Source organism: Pongo abelii, chromosome 11, assembly GCF_028885655.2.
Source record: "Pongo abelii isolate AG06213 chromosome 11, NHGRI_mPonAbe1-v2.0_pri, whole genome shotgun sequence".
NCBI classification, from domain to species: Eukaryota; Metazoa; Chordata; class Mammalia; order Primates; family Hominidae; genus Pongo; species Pongo abelii.
This window is the reverse complement of record NC_071996.2, coordinates 92,652,582-92,665,412: the sequence shown is the minus strand read 5'-3', so window position 1 is coordinate 92,665,412 and position 12,831 is coordinate 92,652,582. Positions and strand designations below refer to the sequence as shown.

At 39.2% G+C, this 12,831-nt stretch overlaps 1 protein-coding gene across 4 annotated transcripts in view; it reads right to left on the bottom strand.

The window, feature by feature from the left end:
• ANKAR (ankyrin and armadillo repeat containing) overlaps positions 1-12,831 on the bottom strand; it is a 72,860-nt gene that overhangs the window by 23,180 nt on the left and 36,849 nt on the right. For all 4 annotated transcript variants that reach the window (XM_063712625.1, XM_024243728.2, XM_054548976.1 and 1 more), the window contains 2 exons: positions 4,593-4,834; positions 3,616-3,784 (listed from right to left, as the gene is read on the bottom strand). In XM_063712625.1, the coding sequence (XP_063568695.1) occupies positions 3,616-3,784; positions 4,593-4,834 (411 nt within the window). The remainder of the gene's footprint in view (positions 1-3,615; positions 3,785-4,592; positions 4,835-12,831) is intronic.

The window sequence follows — 12,831 nt, the reverse complement described above, 5'->3', positions numbered from 1 at the left end:
GGAAGTAAAAAGGGCTTATAGGCCATGCTGGAAATGTGGATCATATCCTAGGTGATAGAGAGTCACTGAATAATTTAAAGAAGAAGATATGATCAACTTTACATTTTAGTTAGATCACTCAAGTAACACTTGGAATGTTAACCCTGAAAGATTAATAAAATTAAGAGAGTGTGGGGGAAACCATTCTTTCCCTTACCCACTATTCCTGAATCAGTACAAAAAGTAGAAATTCCTCCACCCATGGCCAACTCAGAAATATTAAGAATAAAAATTTACCCCTTACTCATTCTTCCCCATGAGAAGAATAGTGGGTTACATAATTTTTTAGTTTGAAGAATGAGTCATTGCAAACGCATGGTTTAGGTTCTTTTTGGCACTTTTTGTTGTTTTCTCAAAGCAAGCTTTCCAACAATAATGCTGAAGTTTTGATCTTTATTTGATTCCTTTCTATTTCTCATTTGGACCCAAATTCTGAAAGGAATGGAAGTGTCTTTACTAAGCTATTCAGTAATCCAAAGTAGCTCTAAAGCTCAGGGAAGACGTCAAGGATGTGGATAAAGAACTGGGAAGAATAGATTGTAACCCTAGTAGAGTTCCTTTGGAGTGAATAAGAGGTAAAGAAGAGTATGCTGGATGAAAGCAGCAGCATGACAAGAATGGAAGCTTAAGGAACTCCAACTTTAGGAGAACTAATGGTGAAGGAGAACTAATGGTGAAGGCAGACTTTATCTACAACTTTTGGGGTCATAATTCCAAAGTTTTCAGATTTTAGAATGTAAGGCATACATAATACTACATATTGTATAACATCACAAAGGGTCTGGAGAAAATCAATTTCTGCAGAAATATGTGAATAATCATTCCAAGAAAAAAAAATGAGGTGATCTTTTAAGTTTTTCTCAGTTTGAAACTGAAAAAGCATTTTGTATGCTTTTGTTACATATTTGAGTTTCTGTGGTGGTATCATACAAACTTTTGTTATTAACACAGAACAGGAAAGTTGGGTACCATATGAAATCAGAAACATTGTAGGAATGAAAGCATGCATACATGAATACATGTATATAAGAATGTGAATACAAGCAGCTAAATGGGTGAAGGAAAGGCCTAAAACAAACCAAACTTAGCAAGGGTAGCCTTGCTCTGGACATAGAGACTCAGACTAAGGAGATGTTAACAAATCCATCTTTTCAAGAAACTGTATGTGAATCTACTTTGGGGCCATTTTAATACATGAAATCTTAGAGTAGCTCACATGGTAAAGAAGACACTGGAATTAATAATATGCCTTTGTGATCTCCTATACCTTAACAACCCAGCTAATATCCAAGAGGACTATTTGCTAAAGCACTAAAGTTATATAGGGAGGCTTACCTAAAAGGAAAAAATAATTAAAATTCATTTCAAAATTAAGTTATCTTCCTTGGAGTGAGGAGATAATGTAGATTATGGTGTAGGAAAAAATACTTTTATTTCAATAATTTATTTCATACTATAGTTTTCTTTTCTTTTTTTTTTTTTTCAGACGAGTCTCTCTCTGTTGCCAGGCTGGAGTACAGTGGCGCGATCTCGGCTCACTGCAACCTCTGCCTCCCAGCTTCAAGCGATTCTCCTGCTCAGCCTCTCAAGTAACTGGGATTACAGGCACGCACCACCACACCCAGCTAATTTTTTTGTATTTTTAGTAGAGATAGGTTTTCACCATATTGGCCAGGATGGTCTTGATCTCCTGACCTTGTGATCCACCTGCCTTGGCCTCCCAAAGTGCTGGGATTACAGGCGTGAGCTACCACACCCAGTGCTATAGTTTTCTTTCATGAACTCATTTATGATTTATTTATTCAAACTGTTGCTACAATTTGTACTTTGTTACAGCATCTGGGATTGAGAAAAGGAAAACAGAAAGAGAAGACCTAGTCCCTATCTTTAAATTTTAATTAGTTAGATAAAACACAAACAAAAAAAGAGATAAAGAATGACTATAAATGAGTAAAAATTATATGTTTAAAATATACATAAAAGCTGACCCTCTCTAATGCTATTCTTTTTTCCTTTTTTTTTGAGATGGAGTCTCGCTCTGTTGCCCAGGCTAGAGTGCAGTGGTACAATCTCAGCCCACTGCAACCTCCGCCTCCTGGGTTCAGGCAATTCTCCTGCCTCAGCCTCCCAAGTAGCTGGGATTACAGGCGTGCACCACCACACCCAGGTGATGTTTGTATTTTAGTAGAGATAGGGTTTCACCATGTTGGCCAGGCGGTCTCGAACTCCTGACCTCAGGTGATGCGCCTCAGCCTCCCAAAATACTGGGATTATAGGTGTGAGCCACCGTGCCTGGCCTCTGATGCTATTCTTAAAGGATAAAGTAGAGCATAGTAAGCAATGGAAGAACACTTGAACAGAGAGAGCATAAGGAATTTGTTATGGAGAGGGCTTTCAAATGATGTCACCACATGACAGAGGTTCTTAGAAGATGACACTTGCTTAAATTTGAAGTTTTAAAGTAAAGTAAAGATCGCTTCTACATTCCCCTTATTCTTAATCTTGACTTACATTTAACCAATATATTTATTTTGTATTTATTCCTGGTGAACTGGAAGAGGAAGCCAAACGATATACTGAGCAGGAAGAAAATGAGCAAGTTCTTCTCAATTTTCTCTTCCCCCAAATTTGGGGAAAACTATATATTTGGAACTTACCTGTTACATGTGCTAACTGGAATGAGATTATTCTTACAGAACCCAGGAGACCATTTGCAGTAGCTGCTGAAACTGCCTCATGGCTTTTGATGTTCTTGGTACTGAGATGCACTTTAGGAATTGATAATTGGCCTAATGCTTCCTGATAACCTTGAATTTTGACATCAAATATCTAACAAATCTGAAGCCCTTGTTGTCACTTGCAAAATAGCTACCCATGATCAATATGTTACTATCAATATGTACTATTCACCCAAGGTAGCATATACTCTCCTAGGCATATTATATGTATTTTTAAAATCATCCATGCTAATATTTCCATTGATAAACATGTCTAATTAAACTTTTTTAAAGAATATGCCTTTGAGAGTCAATTATTTTTAAAAGCCCAGCAGTTTAAATTTAACCATTATCTGCCGGGCATGGTGGCTCATACCTGTAATCCCAGCACTTTGGGAGGCTGAGTCGGGTAGATCACAAGGTTAGGAGTTTGAGACCAGCCTGGCCAACATGGTGAAACCCTGTGTCTACTAAAAATACAAAAATTAGCCGGACGTGGTGGTGCATGCCTGTAATCCCAGCTACTCAAGAGGCTAAGACAGAAGAATTGCTTGAACCCGGGAGGCGGAGTTTGTAGTGAGCTGAGATCACACCACTGTGCTCCAGCCTGGGCGACAGAGTGAGACTCTGTCTTGAGAAAAATAAAATAAAATATAAATAAATTTAACTGTATCTACATAGTTTAGCACTTAGGAAAAATAAATAAATTATGTTTTAGATATTAAGGTTATATTACACATGTTTAGATCTATTCAAAGACAGATTCGGGACATCTATTCATATAGGACAAGTCCAATCCCATGTTTGCTTCACTTAATATATCTGGTCATTATAAAATAATAGAGAGAGAGAAGCTCACCTGAATCAGAACTCAGAAATCTGATAAGATATGGGAGGCCTTTATGTTCTCTCACAGCTCTTTGATTGTTTTCATTTCCTATACATAATACCCGTATACAGTTCATTACATTTACTAGCACATTTTCTATGTTTAAGTTCAATAGATTTATCAGACTTGGGATTCCATTCTAAAAATAAACAAAAAAAAATTACATTTGAATTTGTTTAAGATAAATGTAATCTTTATTTAGAAATACAAGTTGGCCGGGCGTGGTGGCTCACGCCTGTAATCCCAGCACTTTGGGAGGCCGAGGCAGGCGGATCACAAGGTCAAGAGATCAAGACCATCCTGGCCAACATGGTGAAACCCTGTCTCTACTAAAAATACAAAAATTAGCCGGGCGTGGTGGCGCGTGCCTGTAGTTCCAGCTACTCGGGAGGCTGAGGCAGGAGAATCACTTGAGCCCACGAGGCAGAGGTTGCAGTCACCCAAGATTGCACCATTGCACCCCAGCCTGGTGACAGAGCAAGACTGTTTCAAAAAAAAAAAGAAAAAAAGAAACACAAGTCTGTAATCTTTCTTGCTGTAAATAACTATTTGGGAGAGAATGAGTGCCACAAACAAATGTGTCTACTGATAAGATACATTATGTGACAGTTAATACAGCTATCTAAGTGAAGCAAATAAGATTAATTAAATATATTGCCCCATTAGGAAATATTTGCCATTGCAGACACTGCACTGTAATTGGTAAACAGCAAGAAGCAATCAACATATATTAACTTATGAAAATACTCCCTCATCTACTTCTGGACTGTACTCAAATGCCAACTTTTTGGTGGAGTTTTCATCAGGCGCCCTCTCTCTCCCTTTTCCCTGCTGTATTCTTCCCTGAGAGTTTTGTCACTGAATAGTAACATGGGTTTCTATTTTTGTAACTTCTATGTGAGGGAGTTATTGTCAGTCAAAAATAATTGTATATGAAAGGAACTTACATATTTGGCAATAACATCCTTGTTTTCACATTGAGCAATATCATATAGAATGACAGCACAGCGAGAGTGTACTTCAGGCTCATCACAAACCAGTAGGTTGATTAGAGATGGAATGCCTCCCGCTTCTACCAAAGCATGCACTGCACTTTTGTGGGTTGAGATATTACTCAGTAACCCAACAGTTTTGCACTGCAGTTTTATTTTGGAACTTTTTAATAGATTGATTAAGGCAGGAATGGTGCCTGTAATGAAAAGAGCAAAAAAATTAAAAAGCATGAATTATTGGTAACCACTTGTAGTCAATTTATCATGGCAATATTTAAATAATATTTATGGGAATTGCAATATAAATAATTATGAAATAATTCTATAAAATATTTATAAGATTATCATTTGAAACTACATGAAGAAACCTTCCATCTTGTCTTTGGTATGGGCAGCGCTCATTGTTCATACATTTGATTTTCACAGAGCATGATCAAACATTTTACATTAGTAACCTTAAGCCACCATTGAAACACTGAATTCTGGCTTCAGATTATTGATAAATGAATTCTTTGTGCTACCACATTGTACAGGTCAGTTTTGGTTATTGCATCAACTTTGTATGGCACTGCTTATGCAATTATTTGAGCATTTTATTATATTTTATCCTTATTTTATACCAGCATGTGAAAAACAAAAAGTGCTGAATCTAGTAAAATGCAACATTAGTCTCATTAATTACAATAGGCTCAAAGATAGAAATCATTAGGCACAGTGAAAATAGAAAATCTGGCTTCAGTTGGATGCCTGTTATACTTACATCAATTCAATGATAAATAGAAAGCACCTTATAGGACATGCACAAAATGATAGAAAATATGATAGATATAATAAAGACCTTATTTATTTAGCTATCTGAAATGAAACATCCCTCATGACTTCTTTAAGTTCACCTTTTGGATACAGAGCTTTTTGTACAGGTTTTCAGGAACATATTAGGGGACTATCTATGATCAATCAAATTTTAATTTATTCATTTAATATTTCTGGAGCATCTCATGTGAGTTCAATAACCACATTAGGGTAGTGGCTACCATACTGGACATTTTCAAATAGAACATTTTCTTTATGTGTGTGTGTGTGTGTGTGTGTGTGTGTGTCTGTGTGTAGATAGATAGATAGATAGACAGACAGACAGATAGATATAGATAAAGACAAAGACAGGGTCTCACTATGCTGCCCAGACTGGTCTCAAACTCCGGGGCTCAAGCTATCCTCCTGCCTTGGCCTCCCAAAGTGCTGGGATTACAGGCATGTGCCACCATGCCCGGCTGAACATTTTCATCATTTCAGAAAGTTATTCTGGACAGTGCTATTCTCAAAACAATCCTATGGGGTAGAGCCATTTTATTTATTTTTTTATTATACTTTAAGTTCTAGGGTACATGTGCACAACATGCAGGTTTGTTACATAGGTATACATGTGCTATGTTGGTTTGCTGCACCCATTAACTTGTCACATACACTAGGTGTTTCTCCTAATGCTGTCCCTCCCCCTGCCTCACACTCCACGACATGCCCTGGTATGTGATGTTTCCCACCCTGTGTCCAAGTGTTCTCATTGTTCAGTTCCCACCTATGAGTGAGAACATGTGGTGTTTGGCTTTCTGTCCTTGTGATAGTTTGCTCAGAATGATGGTTTCCAGCGTCATCCATGTCCCTGCAAAGGACATGAACTCATCCTTTTTTATGGCTGCATAGTATTCCATGGTGTATATGTGCCACATTTTCTTAATCCAGTCTATCATTGATGGACATTTGGGTTGGTTCCAAGTTTTTGCTATTGTGAATAGTGCCACAGTAAACCTATGTGTGCATGTGTCTTTATAGCAGCATGATTTATAATGCTTTGGGTATATACCCAGTAATGGGATTGCTGGGTCAAATGGTATTTCTAGTTCTAGATCCTTGAGGAATCACCACACTGTCTTCCACAATGGTTGAACTAGTTTACACTCCCACCAATAGTGTAAAAGCGTTCCTATTTCTCCACATCCTCTCCAGCATCTGTTGTTTCCTGACTTTTTAATGACCTCCATTCTAACTGGTAGATGGTATCTCACTGTGGTTTTGATTTGCATTCCTCTGATGGCCAGTGTTGATGAGCATTTTTTCATGTGTCTGTTGGTTACATAAATGTCTTCTTTTGAGAAGTGTCTGTTCATATCCTTTGCCCAATTTTTGATGGGGTTTTTTTTTCTTGTAAAATTGTTTAAGTTCTCTGTAGATTCCGGATATTAGCCCTTTGTCAGATGGGTAGATTGCAAAAATTTTCTCCCATTCTGTAGGTTGCCTGTTCAATCTGATGGTAGTTTCTTTTGCTGTGCAGAAGCTCTTTAGGTTAATTAGATCCTATTTATCTATTTTGGCTTTTGTTGCCATTACTTTTGGTGTTTTAGTCATGAAGTCCTTGCCCATGCCTATGTCCTGAATGGTATTGCCTAGGTTTTCTTCTAGCGTTTTTATGGTTTTAGGTCTAAGATTTAAGTCTTTAATCCATCTTGAATTAATTTTTATATAAGGTATAAGGAAGGGATCCAGTTTCAGCTTTCTACATATGGCTAGCCAGTTTTCCCAGCACCATTTATTAAATAGGGAATCCTTTCCCCATTTCTTGTTTTTGTCAAGTTTGTCAAAGATCAGATGGTTGTAGATGTGTGGTGTTATTTCTGAGGGCTCTGTTCTGTTCCATTGGTCTATATCTCTGTTTTGGCACCAGTACCATGTTGTTTTGGTTACTGTAGCTTTGTAGTATAGTTTGAAGTCAGGTAGCGTGATTGCTCCAGCTTTGTTCTTTTTGCCTAGGATTGTCTTGGCAATGTGGGCTCTTTTTTGGTTCCACATGAACTTTAAAGTAGTTTTTACCAATTCTGTGAAGAAAGTCATTGGTAGCTTGATGGGGATGGCATTGAATCTATAAATTACCTTGGGCACTATGGCCATTTTCACAATATTGATTTTTCCTATCCATGAGCATGGAATGTTCTTCCATTTGTTTGTGTCCTCTTTTATTTCATTGAGCAGTGGTTTGTAGTTCTCCTTAAAGAGGTCCTTCACATCCCCTGTAAATTGGATTCCTAGGTATTTTATTCTCTTTGAAGCAATTGTGAATGGGAGTTCACTCATGATTTGGCTCTCTGTTTGTCTATTTTTGGTGTATAGGAATCCTTGTGATTTTTGCACATTGATTTTGTATCCTGAGACTTTGCTGAAGTTGCTTATCAGCTTAAGGAGATTTTGGGCTGAGATGGTGGTGTTTTCTAAATACACAATCATGTCATCTGCAAACAGGGACAATTTGACTTCCTCTTTTCCTAATTGAATACCCTTTATTTCTTTCTCTTGCCTGATTGCCCTGGCCAGAACTTCCAACACTATGTTGAATAGGAGTGGTGAGAGAGTGCATCCGTGTCTTGTGCCAGTTTTCAAAGGGAATGCTTACAGTTTTTGCCCATTCAGTATGATATTGGCTGTGGGTTTGTCATAAATAGCTCTTATTATTTTGAGATACATTCCATCAATACCTAGTTTATTGAGAGTTTTTAGCATGAAGGGCTGTTGCATTTTGTCAAAGGCCTTTTCTGCCTCTATTGAGATAATCATGTGGTTTTTGTCTTTGGTTCTGTTTATGTGATGGATTACATTTATTGATTTGCGTATGTTGAACCAGCCTTGCATCCCAGGGATGAAGCCAACTTGATCGTGGTGGATAAGATTTTTAATGTGCTGCTGGATTCAGTTTGCCAGTTTTTTACTGAGGATTTTTGCATCGATGTTCATCAGGGATATTTGTCTAAAATTCTCTTTTTTTGTTTTGTCTCTGCCAGGCTTTGGTAACAGGATGATGCTGGCCTCATCAAATGAGTTAGGGAGGATTCCCTCTTTTTCTATTGATTGGAATAGTTTCAGAAGGAATGGTACCAGCTCCTCTTTGTATCTCTGTTGAATTCGGCTGTGAATCCGTCTGGTCCTGAACTTCTTTTGGTTAGTAGGCTATTAAGTATTGCCTCAATTTCAGAGCCTGTTATTGGTCTATTCAGAGATTCAACTTCTTCCTGGTTTAGTCTCGGGAGGGTGTATGTGTCCAGGAATTTATCCATTTCTTCTAGATTTTCTGGTTTATTTGTGTAGGGGTGTTTATAGTATTCTCTGATGGTAGTCTGTATTTCTGTGGGGTTGGTAGTGATATCCCCTTTATCATTTTTTATTGCGTCTATGTGATTCTTCTCTCTTTTCTTCTTTATTAGTCTGGCTAGCGGTTTATCAGTTTTGTTGATCTTTTCAACAAACCAGCTCCTGGATTCATTGATTTTTTGAAGGGTTTTTTGTGTCTCTATCTCCTTCAGTTCTGCTCTGATCTTAGTTATTTCTTGCCTTCTGTTAGCTTTTGAATGTGTTTACTCTTGCTTCTCTAGTTCTTTTAATTGTGATGTTAGGGTGTCGATTTTAGATCTTTCCTGCTTTCTCTCTTTTTTTTTTTTTTTTTTTTTTTTGTGAGATGGAGTCTCGCTCTGTCACCCAGGCTGGAGTGAGTGCAGTGGCACAATTTTGGCTCACTGCAAGCTCCACCTCCAGGGTTCATGCCATTGTCCTGTCTCAGCCTCCCAAGTAGCTGGGACTACAGGCACCCACCACCACACCTGGCTAATTTTTTGTATTTTTAGTAAAGACAGGGTTTCACTGTGTTAGCCAGGATTGTCTCCATCTCCTGACCTCGTGATCCACCCGCCTCAGCCTCCCAAAGTGCTGGGATTACAGGCATGAGCCACCACGCCTGGCCAATTCCTGCTTTGTCTTGTGGGCATTTAGTGCTATAAATTTCCCTCTACGCAGTGCTTTAAATGTGTCCCAGAGATTCTGGTACATTGTGTCTTTGTTCTCATTGGTTTCAAAGAACATCTTTATTTCTGCCTTCATTTTGTTATTTACCCAGTAGTCATTCAGGAGCAGGTTGTTCAGTTTCCATGTAGTTGTGTGGTTTTGAGTGAGTTTCTTAATCCTGAGTTCTATTTTGATTGCACTGTGGTCTGAGAGACAGTTTGTTGTGATTTCTGTTCTTTTACATTTGCTGAGGAGTGCTTTACTTCCAACTATGTGGTCAGTTTTGGAGTAAGTGTGATGTGGTGCTGAGAAGAATGTATATTCTGTTGATTTGGGGTGGAGAGTTCCGTGGATGTCTATTAGGTCGGTTTGGTCCAGAGCTGAGTTCAAGTCCTGAATATCCTTGTTAATTTTCTGTCTTGTTGATCTATCTAATATTGACAGTGGGGTGTTAAAGTCTCCCACTATTATTGTGTGGGAGTCTAAGTCTCTGTAAGTCTCTAAGAACTTGCTTTATGAATCTGGGTGCTCCTGTATTGGGTGCATATATATTTAGGAGAGTTAGTTCTTCTTGTTGCATTGATCCCTTTACCATTATATAATGCCCTTCTTTGTCTCCTTTTAAATATTTGTTAGTTGAAAGTCTGTTTTATCAGAGACTAGGATGGCAACCCCTGCTATTTTTTTGCTTTCTATTTGCTTCGTAGATCTTCCTCCATCCCTTTATTTTGAGCCTATGTGTGTCTCTGCACATGAGATGGGTCTCCTGAATACAGCACACTGATGGGTCTTGACTCTATCCAATTTGCCAGTCTGTATCTTTTAATTGGGGCATTTAGCCCATTTACATTTAAAGTTAATATTGTTATGTGTGAATTTTATCCTGTCATATGATGTTAGCTAGTTATTTTGCCCATTAATTGATGCAGTTTCTTCCTAGCATCGATGGTCTTTACAATTCAGCATGTTTTTGCAGTGGCTGGTACTGGTTGTTCTTTTCCATGTTTAATGCTTTCTTCAGGAGCTCTTGTAAGGCAGGCCTGGTGGTGACAAAATCTCTCAGCATTTGCTTGTCTGTAAAGGATTTTATTTCTCCTTCACTTATGAAGCTTAGTTTGGCTGGATATGAAATTCTGGGTTGAAAATTCTTTTCTTTAAGAATGCTGAATATTGGCCCCCACTCTCTTCTGGCTTGTAGATTTTCTACCGAGAGATCCACTGTTAGTCTGATAAGCTTCCCTTTGTGGGTAACCTGACCTTTCTCTCTGGCTGCCCTTAACATTTTTTCCTTCATTTCAACCTTGGTGAATCTGACAATTATGTGTCTTGGGGTTGCTCTTCTTGAGGAGTATCTTTGTGGTGTTCTCTGTATTTCCCGAATTGAATGTTGGCCTTCCTTGCTAGATTGGGGAAGTTCTCCTGGATAATATCCTGAAGAATGTTTTCCAACTTGGTTCCATTCTCCCCTTCACTTTCAGGTACACTAATCAGATGTAGATTTGGTCTTTTCACATAGTCTCATATTTCTTGGAGGCTTTGTTCATTTCTTCTTACTCTTTTTTCTCTAAACTTCTCTTCTCGCTTTATATCATTAATTTGATCTTCAATCACTGATACCCTTTCTTCCACTTGATCCAATCAGCTATTGAAGCTTTTGCATGCCTCACATAGTTCTCGTGCCATGGTTTTCAGCTCCATCTGGTCATTTAAGGTCTTCTCTACACTGTTTATTCTAGTTAGCCATTCGTTTAATCTTTTTTCAAGGGTTTTAGCTTCCTTGTGATGGGTTCGAATATCCTCCTTTAGCTCAGAGAAGTTTGTTATTACCGACCTTCTGAAGCCTACTTCTGTCAACTCATCAAAGTCATTCTCTGTCCAGCTTTGTTCTGTTGCTGGCAAGGAGCTGTAATCCTTTGGAGGAGAAGAGGCGCTCTGGTTTTTAGAATTTTCAGCTTTTCTGCTCTGGTTTCTCCCCATCTTTATAGTTTTATCTACCTTTGGTCTTTGATGTTGGTGACCTACAGATGGGGTTTTGGTGTAGATGTCCTTTTTGTTGATGTTGATGCTATTCCTTTCTGTTTGTTAGTTTTCCTTCTAACAGTCAGGTCCCTCAGCTGCAGGTCTGTCGGAGTTTGCTGGAGGTCCACTCCAGACGCTGTTTGCCTGGATATCACCAGCAGCGGCTGCAGAACAGCAAAAATTGCAGAACAGCAAATATTGCTGCCTGATCATTCCTTTGGAAGCTTCGTCCCAGAGGGGCACCTGCCTGTATGAGGTGTCAGTCGGCCCCTACTGGGAGGTGTCTCCCAGTTAGGCTACAAGGGGGTCAGGGACCCACTTGAGAAGGCAGTCTGTCCATTCTCAGAACTCAAACACCATGCTGGGAGAACCACTGCTCTCGTCAGAGCTGTCAGACAGGGACATTTAAGTCTGCAGAAGTTTCTGCTGCCTTTTGTTCAGCCATGCCCTGCCCCCAGAGGTGGGGTCTACAGAGACAGCAGGCCTTGGTGAGCTGCAGTGGGCTCTGCCCAATTCAAGCTTCCCATCCGCTTCGTTTACCTACTCAAGCCTCAGCAGTGGCGAACGCCCCTCCCCCTGCCAGGCTGCTGCCTCGCAGGTCAATCTCAGACTGCTGCGCTAGCAGTGAGCAAGGCTCCATCAGCGTGGGACCTGCCGAGCCAGGCACGGGATATAATCTCCTGATGTGCCATTTGCTAAGATCATTGGAAAAGCACAGTATTTGGGTGCAAGTGCCCCGTTTTTTCAGGTACAGTCTGTCACAGCTTCCCTTGGCAAGGAAAGGGAAATCCCCCAACCCCTTGTGCTTCCCAGGTGAGGCAATGCCCTGCCCTGCTTCGGCTCACCCATGGGCTGTACCCACTGTCCAACCAGTCCCAGGGAGATGAACCAGGTACCTCAGTTGGAAATGCAGAAATCACCCGTCTTCTGCGCCGATCATGCTGGGAGCTGCAGACCGGAGCTGTTCCTATTCGGCCATCTTGGAACGGACCCCAGTAGAGCCATTTTATTAGTGAGTAAAGTAAACTAAGAGAGGTTAAGCAATTTTCTTAAGTTCTAAATGCAGAGGTAGTTACAAACCAGACCTGACACTAAATCTGCTATTTTTAATTTCAAAAGTAAATTGTGCAAATTACATAATAGGAATAATTTCTAAATGAAAGTAAGGATAAAAGTAGTGTGGTAAAGTAATTTAACATTTAAATTAATACTTAACATTATTTTTTAATTTTTCGAGCTTTTAGACAAATAGAATTGATACAGTTTTTTGATCCTCTGCAGCTTCCATGTGGAAAATAAAATATATGGTTGACAGGTAAATGAAGTGATCTTAGCAAAAGAAACTTAAAATCAA